This window comes from Balaenoptera ricei, chromosome 4, assembly GCF_028023285.1.
Source record: "Balaenoptera ricei isolate mBalRic1 chromosome 4, mBalRic1.hap2, whole genome shotgun sequence".
NCBI classification, from domain to species: Eukaryota; Metazoa; Chordata; class Mammalia; order Artiodactyla; family Balaenopteridae; genus Balaenoptera; species Balaenoptera ricei.
The window spans coordinates 91317492-91330994 of record NC_082642.1 but is presented as its reverse complement, the minus strand read 5'-3'; the positions used below and the strand labels follow the sequence as shown (position 1 = coordinate 91330994).

Sequence of the window (13503 nt, the reverse complement as noted above, 5' to 3'; positions counted from 1 at the left end):
ATTCTCTAAGCAGCCGTTTGGGATGTTTATAAAAGTACTGCCACAGTGCAGGTTTACGAAACCCCACTTAAATTTTTATAACGTAGGAAACTGCCATTTGTCTCTTCCATTTGTCATCTTTCTCCTCTCTGTGTCTCCTGGCATGGACTCGATGTCTTGCTCCCTTGTGGATTCCCATCAAGATGGGAAATACAGGCCATCGAACAAAGCTGGCAGCATTCCCAAATCTTTTTTACCCTGGAGTCCTTATGATGGAGTGGGGGTAGGACGAGGGAGAGGGCAGTGCTCCGTGTTTGCTGGAGGCTGGCTATTGCCATCAGCCAGGCTCCCTCCTGGACACTGTGAGCCATTTAATTCCATCTTTCCCACTAGACCATTGGCCCAGTGAGGGCAGGCCACCACCACCTAACCAAGGGTCAGCTCAGTAAATCTTCGTGAAATAGATTGAGCCCTTCAGTCAAACAACTTTCCAGGTGGGCATTATTGTCCCCAGTTTACAGATAAAACCGAGGCCTCAGGTGCTTGGGAATGTTGTTCAAGGCAAGGGAGTATGTCGGCTTAGGGTCTGGATACTACGTACTCTGTCTGCTGCCAGAGTTTACAGTCCCTCCTGCAACCCACACTCTTAAGACCCTCTTCTCTCAGAGGCCATGGATTTTATTGTTTTTTAATCATTTTCCAAAACGTTTGCATTCCATTGTGTTTGAAAATAGACTCTATTCAAATAGTATTATACCCAGGAGTAATTATGTTATAGATCTTTTGGTCCTACTTCCAGATTCTATGTATGAATCAGTCCTAAATTCATTGGAGAACTGAAATGTGGACATAGGTCAAATACTCATTCAACCAACACGTATTAAATGCGCATTACGTGGCAGACGGGGGCTAGAGGCCTGAGGTACAAAGATGAATAACAAATGGTTCCTGTTTTTGAAGAACTTATGGTCTAATAGCTCTTAAGTGAACCATTTTTTCCTTAAAAAAAAAATGTTACAAAAGTGAGATATACTGACTGCAGAATATTTGGAAAGCCCAGGTAAGAAGAAAAAGAAAAAAAAATCACCAATGTGCAGATGTTTTATAAATCCTGAGGTCAGGGCCTATGTCTTAGCATCTCTGTATCCACAAAATCTCACACCAGCCTGAAGAAGCAACGTTTTTTGAATGGGTGGACGGCCACCCTTCATCTCATCACCCTGAGAAAACCACTATTAACATTTAGGAAATATTCCTAGTTTCCTTTTCTTTTACTGTGAAATGACTGGTTCGATGTCATTCTCCCGCCACACCTAAGTCAGGTGGACCAATTTATGGCCTCCTTAGCACCCCCTACAAGTGATGCTGGACTGCCCACCATGTGTACTGGTAGTTTAGTTAATTTTTCAACTGGAGCAACTCTTTACACGTCTCTGCCTACCATGACCCAGGGCCTCTTCACATAGAGGCAGTTTCTAAGGTGTGGGAAAAGCAGTCGCTTTTACCAAATGCCCCATGTGTCCTCCACACCCACCCCCAGAAAAGACTCAGGAGCAGGAAGGTCGTTTATCTGAGATCAGTTCCCTTGGATGGAGGGGAACTTTCAGCAGCTTTGCTCAACAGGCTGCATGTTGATTCACCTGAGGCAGCTTTTAAAACTGCTGATCCCAACCCCACTTCACACCAATAAAACAGAATTTCTAGGCATGAGGCCCAGGCACTGGGTTTTTGTGTGTGTTTTTAAAGCCACCTGGGTCAAGGATTGAGAACCGTTGAATTAAAAGCAGGCCGGACAGTGGTGTGAGTGGCCTTTGGAGACTAGTATAGGGCACCGTGATGGTCAGAGTCTTGAGACGCTCAGCCCCGGGACTTGGCGTTGCAAGAGTTTTCTGCAGCCTGCTTCGTGAAAAACCTGGGTGGTAGGTGCAGGCAATGGGTTTGCAGAGGGGAACTCAGAGGAGGAAATAATATCTTTTTCCAAAGGGCTCGTATGGATGCCTGTGTCAGGTAAAACCACACAGAAGCCAAGTTCACCTATGACTTGGGTAAACTGGGGAGATAAGTGTGACTGCCCCAACAGACGACTTGCAAGGCACATGAGCCTCCTAGCTTCATTATGGAGGGAAGAAGAATTTTGCAAGATAAACTATTAGAGATAAGCCCCTGCAACAATAGGCCTCTTAGCAGAAGGGAGATGATTAGAATTAGATAATCTTTATTTAAATAGTCATTGAATACTTGTTATTTGTCAAGCATTGTGTGACATACAATATTTCATTTAATCTTCATGATAACACTTTGTACTAGGTATTAGTTATCACCATGTTACAGTGAAGGAAAGTGATGATAGTAAGTTTTTAAAAACAAGGATAAAATCACATTAAGCAAAAGAGGTAGGCCCCAGCCTCTCCTACTGGGAAGACCAGATTTTGTTCACCCCACCCAGCTTTATGACCCAGACTGTAGGATTAGAGGTAATACAAAAGATAGGAGAAAAACCAAGGCAACATCTTCTCAAGAAGGGGTAATGGCCAGTCGGCTGGAAGGTTTTCCCTTCTGTAAGATCCATGGTGTCACAAAGCAGACACTGTAGTGTGCAGGGGGCTCCAGCACGGCCTCTGCCAACCAGCCACGTGACCAGATAGGTCACTAGGGCAGCCGAAGTCTCTGCTTCCTCAACCATGCAGCCAAGAGGACTGTGCAGTGCTTTTCAAGTTGACCTGTGGAGGCCTGGGCTACAGGAGCCGTTCAGGGGGGCAGGATGGACAGCTGGGACTCCCCTCTTCCCCCTTCAACCAGACAAGCTCTGCATTTAGCTGCTGGAAGGAAACCACTGGGCTGGTTAACGTCCATGACTCTTCCAGTTTAGTAGATGTCAGTTGCTCTGTTTTTGGAAATTCCCGATGCTGGGAGGAATCAGTGCCATCACGATGCTGGAGTGCATATTGAGGTGGGGGAGAATGGGTTTTTATGCACATGGCAGGGAGCAAGAGCAAGCGAGGGGACGGAGGGTAACGAGGCCGGCTGTGGCCAGCCCAGCTCTGCAGTCACAGTACACCTGCCTGCGGCCCGGGCTGCCCACAGGGAATGTAAACAGTCAGAGCAGATGGGAAAGTAAACCAGGTGCCTTGTTGTTACTGCAATAGTGATGCAGTCACGAGCCACAGGAGCTGGGCTCCACGCTTCTCGCCCCAAACTGTACTTGCTTTTTACTCACTAGGATAGAAGTCTCCCATTCTCTTTTAGTAGCTTAGGATTTAAGCAATTTTCTGTTTCTTTGTGTTTTTCAGATCTTAAATCCAAATTTCATCCAAGAAGGTGAGTTAAAAAGTGGCAGAATTGAGTACGTGGCGATTGGCTAAATAAATTATGGCAAATCCAGCACTGAGGTAGCACCTTTAAACAACGGTGATACAGTTCTCTACTTACGGACAAGGAAAATGTTTAGGATACACTGTTAGGGTGAAAAAGACCACACCTTGTAATGTGTGTAATGGGATCCACTTTTTGTAAGAAAATATGTGTTTATATAAAGTCCAAAAGGATATATACCAGACTGTTCACAGTAACCCCTGTGTGATGTCACCATGGAGCTTTTTTCTTCTCTTTTTTAATCTATATTTCCTAATTTAATCTAAAATAAACATTTATTTCTTTAAAAATACTTTTTCACGGGACACAGGTGACTCTACAGAGTTAAGCTGAAGGTTATTTGAATCGTTACACAACATGGGTGGGGAATGAGAGGGCTGTGTTATAAAATAGCTGTTTTATTCTGTCTGTTCTGAATGATGCAAATTTATGTCGATGTTGATTTGACCACAGTGGCGCCAGAATTCCTTGTGCCCTTAGTGGATGTGACCTGCTTGCTTGGGGACACAGTGACACTGCAGTGCAAAGTCTGTGGGCGGCCAAAGCCCACCATCACCTGGAAGGGTCCAGACCAGAACATCCTTGACACTGACAACAGCTCAGCTACGTACACCGTCTCCTCCTGGTAAGCTAACGTCCCCACGTCAGCAACCCCAGCACCTCAGTGCGGTACCCGGAGGCTAGGTCTGGCGTGTAGCTCCTGTTCTGGTTACTTGGTCTCTCAAGAGAAGAGCTGCCCTGGAGCCTATCCTAGCACAGAACCTTTGTGCCCCTCGGAATCCTGTGAAACAGTGGTATACTCAATTCCTTCATTAACTAAAGAACAATTTTCCTAGAAGAAAAAAAAAAAATGACTTACTCCAAAGTGTGCAATAGAAAACAGAAAATCCAGCCACAAGCATGCTTCTCACAAAGACTATTTAACAAATTTGGTTGACTGCCTCCCAATTATTCTGTTAGTATTTATTGCAGCTAGTTAAGAACTTTTTTGCACAGTACTGCTTACAGAGGAAAGCCGTAACAAGCCCTAGATGCTTAAGAAACATTTATGGAAGAAACAGCTAGGATCAAGACACTTCATCCTTTAACTTAATGTTTTTGCATGTGAAATGGTGTTCCCAGCAGAGACTCCCTGGCCAGGTCCTGAAATATCAGTGGACCCAGGGAGCTTAGCATGAGAGTCAGTGCATGGTGAGGCTCATGAAGATCACCAGGTTTTGTCGTGACCAGTGGGAAGGGAGTGCGGCTGACTGTGACCTCTGCATTTAACCCTTTCAGAGCAGTTCTTCCCCTTGATGTCCTGGACCCCAGGCTGGGGACTACTGGGAAAGTTATTTAGTAGAGGAATTTGCCTTTGCTTAAGTCACTTAATTATTTTGAGGGTCCCACATGTAGAATGTGAAATACTTGAACATTTCATTCTCTTTCCATTTTCTTGTACCACTTGTTATTGATTGTGGACTGAAAATGTTTTAGGACCAAGTTGCTAGGTGGCAATGACACTAGTAATATTGGGGACCAGTATTTGCATAGGACTTGATATATTTCAAACCACGTTCTGATTCTTATCCCATTTTACTCCTCTACTAAGCCTCATTTACAACCAACTTGAGAGATGGGCATGGCAAGAATTTTCTTCCTCTGTATGGCATTGGGGAGATGGAGAGGCAAGGTGCTCACCCAAGTGTGTAAGAAGGTAACAGAACAGGGACTAGACCTTGGTCCTAAGGACTCAGCTCAGCACCCCTTATACTTTTATAGTCACTTGTCTCATTACTGGAGTCTGAAGAGCATCCTTTTCGTGTCCCTAGTGATTCCGGGGAAATCACCCTGAAAATCTGCAATCTGATGCCCCAAGACAGCGGTATTTATACCTGCATAGCAGCAAATGACCACGGCACCACATCAACGTCTGCTACTGTTAAAGTGCAAGGTACAGTCTGTTTGACGGTCAAACATTTTTTGTGCTTTCTTTTTAATATTCATTTTCTAATTCTGGTAAAATACACATAACATAAAATTTACCATCTTAACCAATTTCAGGTGTACAGTTCAGTAGTGTCAAGTACATTCACACTGTTGTGTAATCCATCTCTGGAACTCTTTTCATCTTGCAAAGCTGAAACTCTGCACCCGTTAAACAACGACTCTCCATTCCTCCCCGCCCCCGGCTCCTGGCAACCACCATTCTACCTTCTGTCTCTATGAATTTGTGTTAGTCAAACATTTTAACTGGACATTACAAGGGATCCCTGAGACCTGGGAAGGAAGAGGTACATTGTGAAAGTTCCAAAGCATAGTTCCAGCAAATGGGAACAGAATGAATCTTTGATAAGAGCTGTTCGTGCCCTACTGTACACCTCGTCGAGCCTAGTTCTCTGACCAAGCTTTCTCTCCAGGGTGCAGCATTTAGTCCGAGGAAGAACTTCTGACAACAAGGTATATCTCCCAGCTCTCCCTCGGGCCTAGGGAAAGGTGTGCCACTCGGTGGAGAAGGTCATAGGAAACATTTGAGACACAGGTTAGGTGTCAACATTCCCTAGGTGACTTTCAGCCTTGGTGTAAAATGCCAAGTTCTGCAGAAATAGCATTTGACCCTAATTTCTGTCCCCATAGGTGTTCCAGCGGCCCCTAACCGCCCCATTGCCCAGGAGAGAAGCTGCACCTCCGTGATTCTCCGCTGGCTGCCCCCATCCAGCACGGGAAACTGCACTATTTCTGGTTACACTGTGGAGTACAGAGAGGAAGGTGCGCCGTCTCCCCCTGCTCTTCTTTTTCTATCTTCTCTTTCTCTTGAGGAGGGCCTTCAGAGTCATAAAACCATTTGCCTCTATGCCTTTCATCAGCTATTCCTTCTCGTGTCTCCCAACTCAGCACAAAGGCCTCAGTGCGGGGCTACAGCCACCTTTGATCTCAAACACCGAGCAGGGTTTTTTGCCAGAATGATAATGACTCATGGCAGGTTGCAAAGTACCTTCACGTGCACTTCTCTACTTAACCAGCCCGATCACCCAGACAGGGACCATTGGGCCCATTTTACAGATGAGGAGGCTAAAGCTTAAAGAAAGTTAAGAAACACGAGGCTGGGGTTCATAAGAGGCAGAGCTGGCATGAGAACCCAGGTCTCTAGTTTGCTAATCTGTGATCTTTCTCCCAGAGAAGTAACTAAGGTGGCAAAAGCAGAGCTCTACCCCACCTCCACCCGCCAACTTTACCCCCAGACAGACTTTAGAGACCACTATATATATATGATGACTTTTCAAGTTGTTCAGTTTTTTAATTTGTTACATTTACATGCTAAGAGTGCATACATTTCCTTAGCAGTTAGAAGCAACTATTATCAAGAAGAATTAGTTGAAATGAGAAGCTGCCAGGTAGCTCTAATTGTTAATAACACCTCTCTGAACCGTGCGATGAGTCACACACCTGAATTGAAAGCAACTGTTTGCACCTGGAACCAGAATCCTCTGTTTTACTCTCTGTTACTCTTCTTATTTTAACCCTTCTTGCTTCTCTTAAACAGGCCCTCTGCAGTTATAAAGCTATTTATGTTTGCCTCTTTCTTTAGCTGTTCACTGTGTCTCTCAACACAGCACGAAGGTATCGATCGATGCTGAGCTGAGAGACATGTCTCCCCAAGCCTGTATTTCCCTTAGCATTATTCAGGTCATAGTTCATAAGATGAACTAAGTTCTCTCAGGAAAGTTATTTAATCATTCTGAGCCTTGGTTTCTTTATCTGTACAGTGAGATTAATGCTCCCAACCTCATAGGATTTCTGAGGATTTAAGTGAGAAGGTTAAATGAGAGAATTATGGGAAGACTCCTTCCACAGTATTTTACACGTACCTAATGCTCCATACGTGTTCATTTCCTTTCTGTTTCAATTTCCAAATGCATATTTTCTCTCACTTTGTTATTAATTTACAATATACTTTTCTGGCCTTATTAAAAGTGTGCCATGTGTGCTTCTGTAAATTCTGCATGCTCTATGTCTTTTCACTCTCCCATGTGCCCATTTGAAAATGAACAGACTCTACAGGCCAGCGGCTTGCACCGCTCTCATGACGTGTTCAGTCTTTTAGGAAATTGAACCCAAACCTGCCACAGTTAGCCCACAGGCTCTCAAGGCCCGAGGCAGTGACCACAACTGTCCCTTGAATGGAATGTGTCACTTTTCCTTTCTTTGTTTGCTGAAGGTCTTTGAAACAATGTGCCTCTGGCCTTTCCTCTTTCCTTCTCCTCGGAAATTGTGCCCTAGGTTCCCAGGCCTGGCAGCAGTCGGTCGCGTCGACCTTGGACACTTACCTTGTCATTGAGGACCTCAGTCCTGGGAGTCCTTATCAGTTCAGAGTCAGTGCCAGTAACCCCTGGGGGATCAGCCTTCCCAGCGAGCCCTCAGAGTTTGTGCGACTTCCAGAATACGGTGAGTCCCAGCCATGCCCAGTACCCCAGGCGACAGAGACAAGACACCTGGCCGACTGTCACATACTCAATGGCACTGGCTGCCCACTGGCATGTCACTGCCCACTGGCAGTGTCAATAGGCCACTGAGCTAGAGGTGACCTGGATTTGCTTGTCGGCTTCTGCCAAGTAGCATTTCAGAGGCCTCACGAAGAGCGTTTCTGTAAAGTACAGGGCTCAAGTTAGAGCTGCCACCCATGTCTACCCTGGGCCTGCCAGGTTCCCGGGCACCTGTGTGTGTCTCCAGGAACCAAGAGGGGCAGGCAGGGGCCGTGAGTCACATGGATGCTACTGACCCTCTTCTGAGACGGGAACACCGAGCCACCTCTTCCCTGGGAACCCCTGCCGGCCTAAGTGTACCTCAGCCCCACTCACCAATTTAAAACAGGGAGAGGAAAGCAACCTGCCTGAAGGATTTGAGTCAAAATGAGTATTCAGTAGTTTCTCCACCCCCAACCCTCCCAGAATGTCTTGTTTCAACATGGATATGTTTTTACGTAGATGTGTTGAATAACTAAGATATGCATTTAACTAGCTGCACATGAGTATTTTACAAACGTGGTTCTTATTTTGCCCCCTATTCATTATCTCATCAAGCCACCTTGGTCCCTGGGACATTTGGTAAGAGGAAACTTGTTAACCTAAAGACATCTCCAACTAGCAAGGTTTTGGGCAGTGCAGGGCAGTGGACTGCGTATGTTGGGGCAGGGAGAGGAGGTCACTGTGGTTAAAAGACAGTGAACGTGCGTCTTTGGGTTAAGGGCATCCTGGAGTCTCAAGAGGAGCTGTGGACCCTCTAGGGCCCCGGGCTGCAGCCCCGCCCCCATGGTTAGCTCCGGAAATGCTCCCCAGGCCTCTCCCCACTGCCAGCCAGGCTCAGCTCTGCTCCCAGGGGCCTGTGACTCACTGGGAAACCTTGGCCCCGGTTCTCTATTTCCTGAGAACTCAATATGGGTAAGCCATGTCCAGGCTCAGCCCGGCTGTGCTCTGGGCAGCCTGAGGTGACCGGGGTCAAAAGAGACATGCTGCAGCCTTGACTACTCTGCTCCCAGGCCACTGCCTAAATCCTGCCCAGGGATGACTGCTGCTTCTGTTTTGCTTCTTTTTGTGAGCCTTGCTCCCCAGCAGTCAACACAGATAGATATTGGTGTGCGTGCTTGTGTGTGTGTGTGTGTGTGTGTGTGTGTGTGTGTGTGTGTGTAAATCATTGCCAGGGAATTAATGCATCATACAAGGTAATACCACTGAAGATTTTGGGTTAGGCTAAATCACTCAATACACCAGATAAGCTCATTAATGCTGAGAACAAAGGGGTGAGAAAGCAGTTTTTAGAATGTTTTGAGCACATTCCTTTCCTTTTCTCCTTGGCCGTATAACTCTTCCCCTTTCCTGTCTGCTGCAACCTCCCTACAGCCCTGATTCTCACTGGCTTTTCTAGGCCTTTCAAAGTGTTTTTCTTTCTCCCTTTTAATTTTTTCTAGCAGATTTCTATTTGACAACATCCAGAAGTTACATTTCTGATTGTTCGGAGTTTTCCCTTGGTTTATGGAGATGGTACAGGGAGTCTGACTCTGTCATGTCAGTTTCCCCTTGGATAATATTTTTTTTAAGATAACATTTCAGAGAATTGTGGCATTTTCCCACTGAGTTAAGATTCCATATTTAGTCATGAGAATTGCTTTGGGGGTGATGCTGGAGCTTTTCTGTTAACCTTTTCGTTATTCTTATACGGCTTTCTCAATATTATAAATGGATTCTTTCTCTTCCAAAGATGCTGCTGCTGATGGTGCCACCATTTCTTGGAAGGAAAATTTTGATTCAGCTTATACGGAGCTGAATGAAATTGGAAGGTAATAACCCAGTTTTCTGTTCCTTTATTCATGAACACTTAAAAACATCACATGATAATAACGACTTCTTGTTTTGTGTTTCTTTCACTAAGTGCATTTTCTCTATACTAAGAAAAAACTAGCATATTTATGTGTATTTTCTATGGTTCTTTTTCTAACTGCTTACATTGAAGTTCTCAGCCTTTCTACTTTTCTAATATAAGAATTTAAGGCTCAGTCTTTTCTTCAAAGTACAATTTTAGCTAAATCCTGAGTTTTGATATGTGGCATCTTCATAATTCAGTTCTAGGTATTTTTCCTTCAACTATGATTCTTTTCTTTGACCCAACTGTAGAACTGTTTTAAAATTTCCAAATGTATGAGATTTTTAAAAATTGTCTTCTTACTACTGATTTCTAATTTAATTGCTTTATGGTTGGAGAATTTGGTCTATATGATACTGATTCCTTGATTTTTGTTGGGACTTGCTTTATGAGTAGTATATGATCAATTTTCATAAGAAGTTCCATGTGTTCTTGAGAAGAATATATAAGCACTAATTGTTGGGTACAGGTCTCTCTCTGTCTCTCTCTCTCTCTCTCTCTCTTTTGGTTAGAAAAATGTGTCCTCAAAAATGAAAAGGATAGAAATGTGACTTTTAACAGAATAGTGAAAAATAATGTATCACCTGTCTCACAAAATCGTTGATGGGAAGGTTTTACATGCCTGTGACGTATTGGTCTCCAGGAGGTCTAGGTGAGAGAATGTGGGTAGATCTTACAAGTCACCCACCCTCCTGTCATGTGTAAATAAAAGAGCACTCACTAGCAACGGGCCATTAGCATCCTCTCCATCTCTGATTGACGTCTCTCAATGAAGGGTAAAATTTCCTACATGGTTGTGACAGAGGTTGTGGAGAGAGCAAAAATGTTCATTATTCCCATTTCTTAGGCAGGAGTAACAGTGTAATTCCCTGCCTTTTGTTACAGCTCCTCTCATCAAAAACCAGCTTTAGCTCTACTTTCCTATCTTCTTTGTGTAGCCAAACAGAAAAAAAAAAAAAAAAAAAGCCAGTGGAAATTTACATGGCGATGATGATGATGATGATGATGATGATGATGATGATGAAGCTTGTCGAGTAATGTAGTATTCTGGATACCATGCAGATAGTATACAAAAGTTATTTAAGCCAATCCTTACAACACCATGAGGTAGTGTTTGAGTAGATTTCCAGTAAAGGAAACTCAGGTTCAGGAGGTCAAGGAACTTTCTCAAGGTCCCACAACTAGTACGTGTAGAACCAGGATTCAAACCCTGGGCTACCTGACTTTAAGCCTGTGCTTGTTTTACTAATATATGTTGTTTCTCATCATAGCAATTTTTGTCAAAAATAAGTTCTAGTAGTTGAAATCTAGTTTGCTCCATGATGTTAAAGTTTGTGAAGCTACATATGACCCCAATAATAAGCAAATCAAATCCCCATCTGGTTCTAAATGAAATTGGTTCCACCACCTGGATGTACCGGTTAATTCCTCCCCAAGGCATGTATTTGCTGTTGATAGTCATAGGCTAAGGCATGTTTTACCTAGAAGAGATGGACGTTTTGATATTTCTTAAGGGGAAATCAATTTTCTGATCTGTTCAAAGCAATTGATGTTTTTTTTTTTAAATTTCATCTCCAATAACCTGAAGCTTTCCCTCTCTCCCAAGTATAGTCTTCATATTTTTAGAAGATCCTTTAAAATGCTATATATTAACAGAATGGAAATAAAACATATAGATACTTACATGAGATACATAAAAGATATCTGTGCCAGGGACATGTAAGTGAGTCAGCTTTCTCCATCACACCTAAACCTAAAATTCTAGATCTATATGACTATCTTGTTAAAAATAGCTCTCCAGTAATTAAGTATTACAAAAAACAAAAAAGAAATAACTTCACTGCTATAGCCCATCCATAGAAGCAAAGAGCACCTGAGCATGGCATACTCAACCAGAAATAAACTAGGCACCGTTGCAGCTTAAAGAAGCCAAAGACTTATCCCTTGGGAATGCTACCTGGTTCCCTGTACAGGATCCAAAAAGGTAGCAGTACCAGGTCTCCAGATAAGGATGGCAGGTTGGACACAGGCATCCATTTTCGTTCCCTCCTGAGACTTCACTGAATCTACAGTAAAGGATTTTTTTTAAGCAGGCACGTAAAGATGAGGACATTGGAAGAAGGGATAGCAAGTATTAGAAGCAGAAAAAGAGGTGAAAGTGACAAATGACTGAGAGACCTGAGAAACTCAATCCAAGTCAGTTGTGGGGTCAAGTGAGAGCCAGTGTAACTTTTGCAGCAGAATTCCCAGAAGGCTCAGGGGCTGGCAGCATCCAGAACCTCTGGAAATATGTGTAAAGAAGATGCTAAAATTGGAAGGGTTGTCTGAACCTTGTGTGAGAAGAAGTTGTGGCTCCAGACCTCCTCCCCAGCTTCAGGCAGCTGTGTGATTGTCCTTCCCAATCAAGGAAAAGACTGGAGATTTATCCCCTGGAAAGGGTGAAACAGAGTGCCTCTGTTCTCAGGGACACCAGCCCAGCTGAGGGCAATGGAACCATACTCCAAACAGGGCCACTGTGAGAGTATATAAATGCTAGATTCTGAGGACCCCTGCTCTCCTACCCACCAGGCCTCCAGAGGTGGACAGCCAGGGCTTCACCTTCCAGGCAGAAAGTAGGAGGGCCTTTCTCTGGGGAATCTGACCAGCTCAAGAGGAAAGACTTAAAGATACTGACTTTGGAGTTTCCCCTGACAAAACAGTCCGTTCAGATCACCCTACAGTGAAGGTCGAGTTGACAGGCTCCACCCACACACACAGAGCTTCCAACAGCTTTTTAGTCCCCAGCTTTTAAAATGAGCCAACCTCTGATGCTGGCCAAGATGGAGTAAGCCCATTGTAGCCTTTCTCTCCCACTGACTACAACTAGAATCCGTGGATGAATTACAGATAGCAACTATCTGAGCATTCTGAAAAGTAAGTAACAGAGAGATTGGGGATGGAAGTTAACACCTGAAAAAAGACAAGGACAGTGGCAGTGAGTTTTCTGGGATTTTTTGTTTTGAGGGGTTTTTGGTTTTTTGTTTTTCTCCTGATCTCTTAGCTTTAACCCAAGGGTGGGCTAAATCAGTGAACTGTGCAGCATGCACAGAGAGCAAAATCTCCAAGAGAAATCCATCTTTATGGCCAAAAGACAGGAAGAGAGCAGGGAGAGTCCTATTTTTTTCCCCTTTCTTCTTTCTCTTACTCTTTTACCCACAAGGGCATTTGTGTGGAAGTGTATGAGGATGCCAGAGGCTAAAACTCTTGACAGAATCCCATTATTTCTGGCCAGCGGAACTACAGAAAGTGTCCATTTGAGCTAAAGAATGTGGGAGAAATCTCAGTGAGGAGAGAGCTAAATATTTTTATAAGAATCATATGCAAAGGATTAGGAATAATAATGCTTTGAACATTAACAGTTAACATCATCAATCACACTAGAAGTTAGAAGGCAATAGAATAATTCCTCAAAATTTTTTTCAACCTAGAATTATACCCAGCAAAACTAACAATCAAGTATAAATGTAGAATAAGCATGTTTTAGATATGCAAATCTCAAACAACTTATTTCCCATGCACTCTTTTTCAGAAAAGATTGAAGAATGCATTTTACCACAAAAAGGAAAAATAGTCATAGTTTACTAGAGGTTTAACTGTGACCAACACTGACATAGTTGCAATAATGGAAACACTGAATATTGATTACAATATAATTCTCTTGGGGGGGACAGGGGATGGGAAAAGTGGTTATGTGATGGGGACAAAGGAAGGAAAGAG

The 13503-nt window shown here is 43.7% G+C and overlaps 1 protein-coding gene across 2 annotated transcripts in view; it reads left to right on the top strand.

The window, feature by feature from the left end:
• KALRN (kalirin RhoGEF kinase) overlaps positions 1-13503 on the top strand; it is a 655749-nt gene that overhangs the window by 635161 nt on the left and 7085 nt on the right. For both annotated transcript variants that reach the window (XM_059920949.1, XM_059920948.1), the window contains exons 51-56: positions 3270-3297; positions 3805-3976; positions 5163-5284; positions 5968-6099; positions 7612-7776; positions 9586-9664. In XM_059920949.1, the coding sequence (XP_059776932.1) occupies positions 3270-3297; positions 3805-3976; positions 5163-5284; positions 5968-6099; positions 7612-7776; positions 9586-9664 (698 nt within the window). The remainder of the gene's footprint in view (positions 1-3269; positions 3298-3804; positions 3977-5162; positions 5285-5967; positions 6100-7611; positions 7777-9585; positions 9665-13503) is intronic.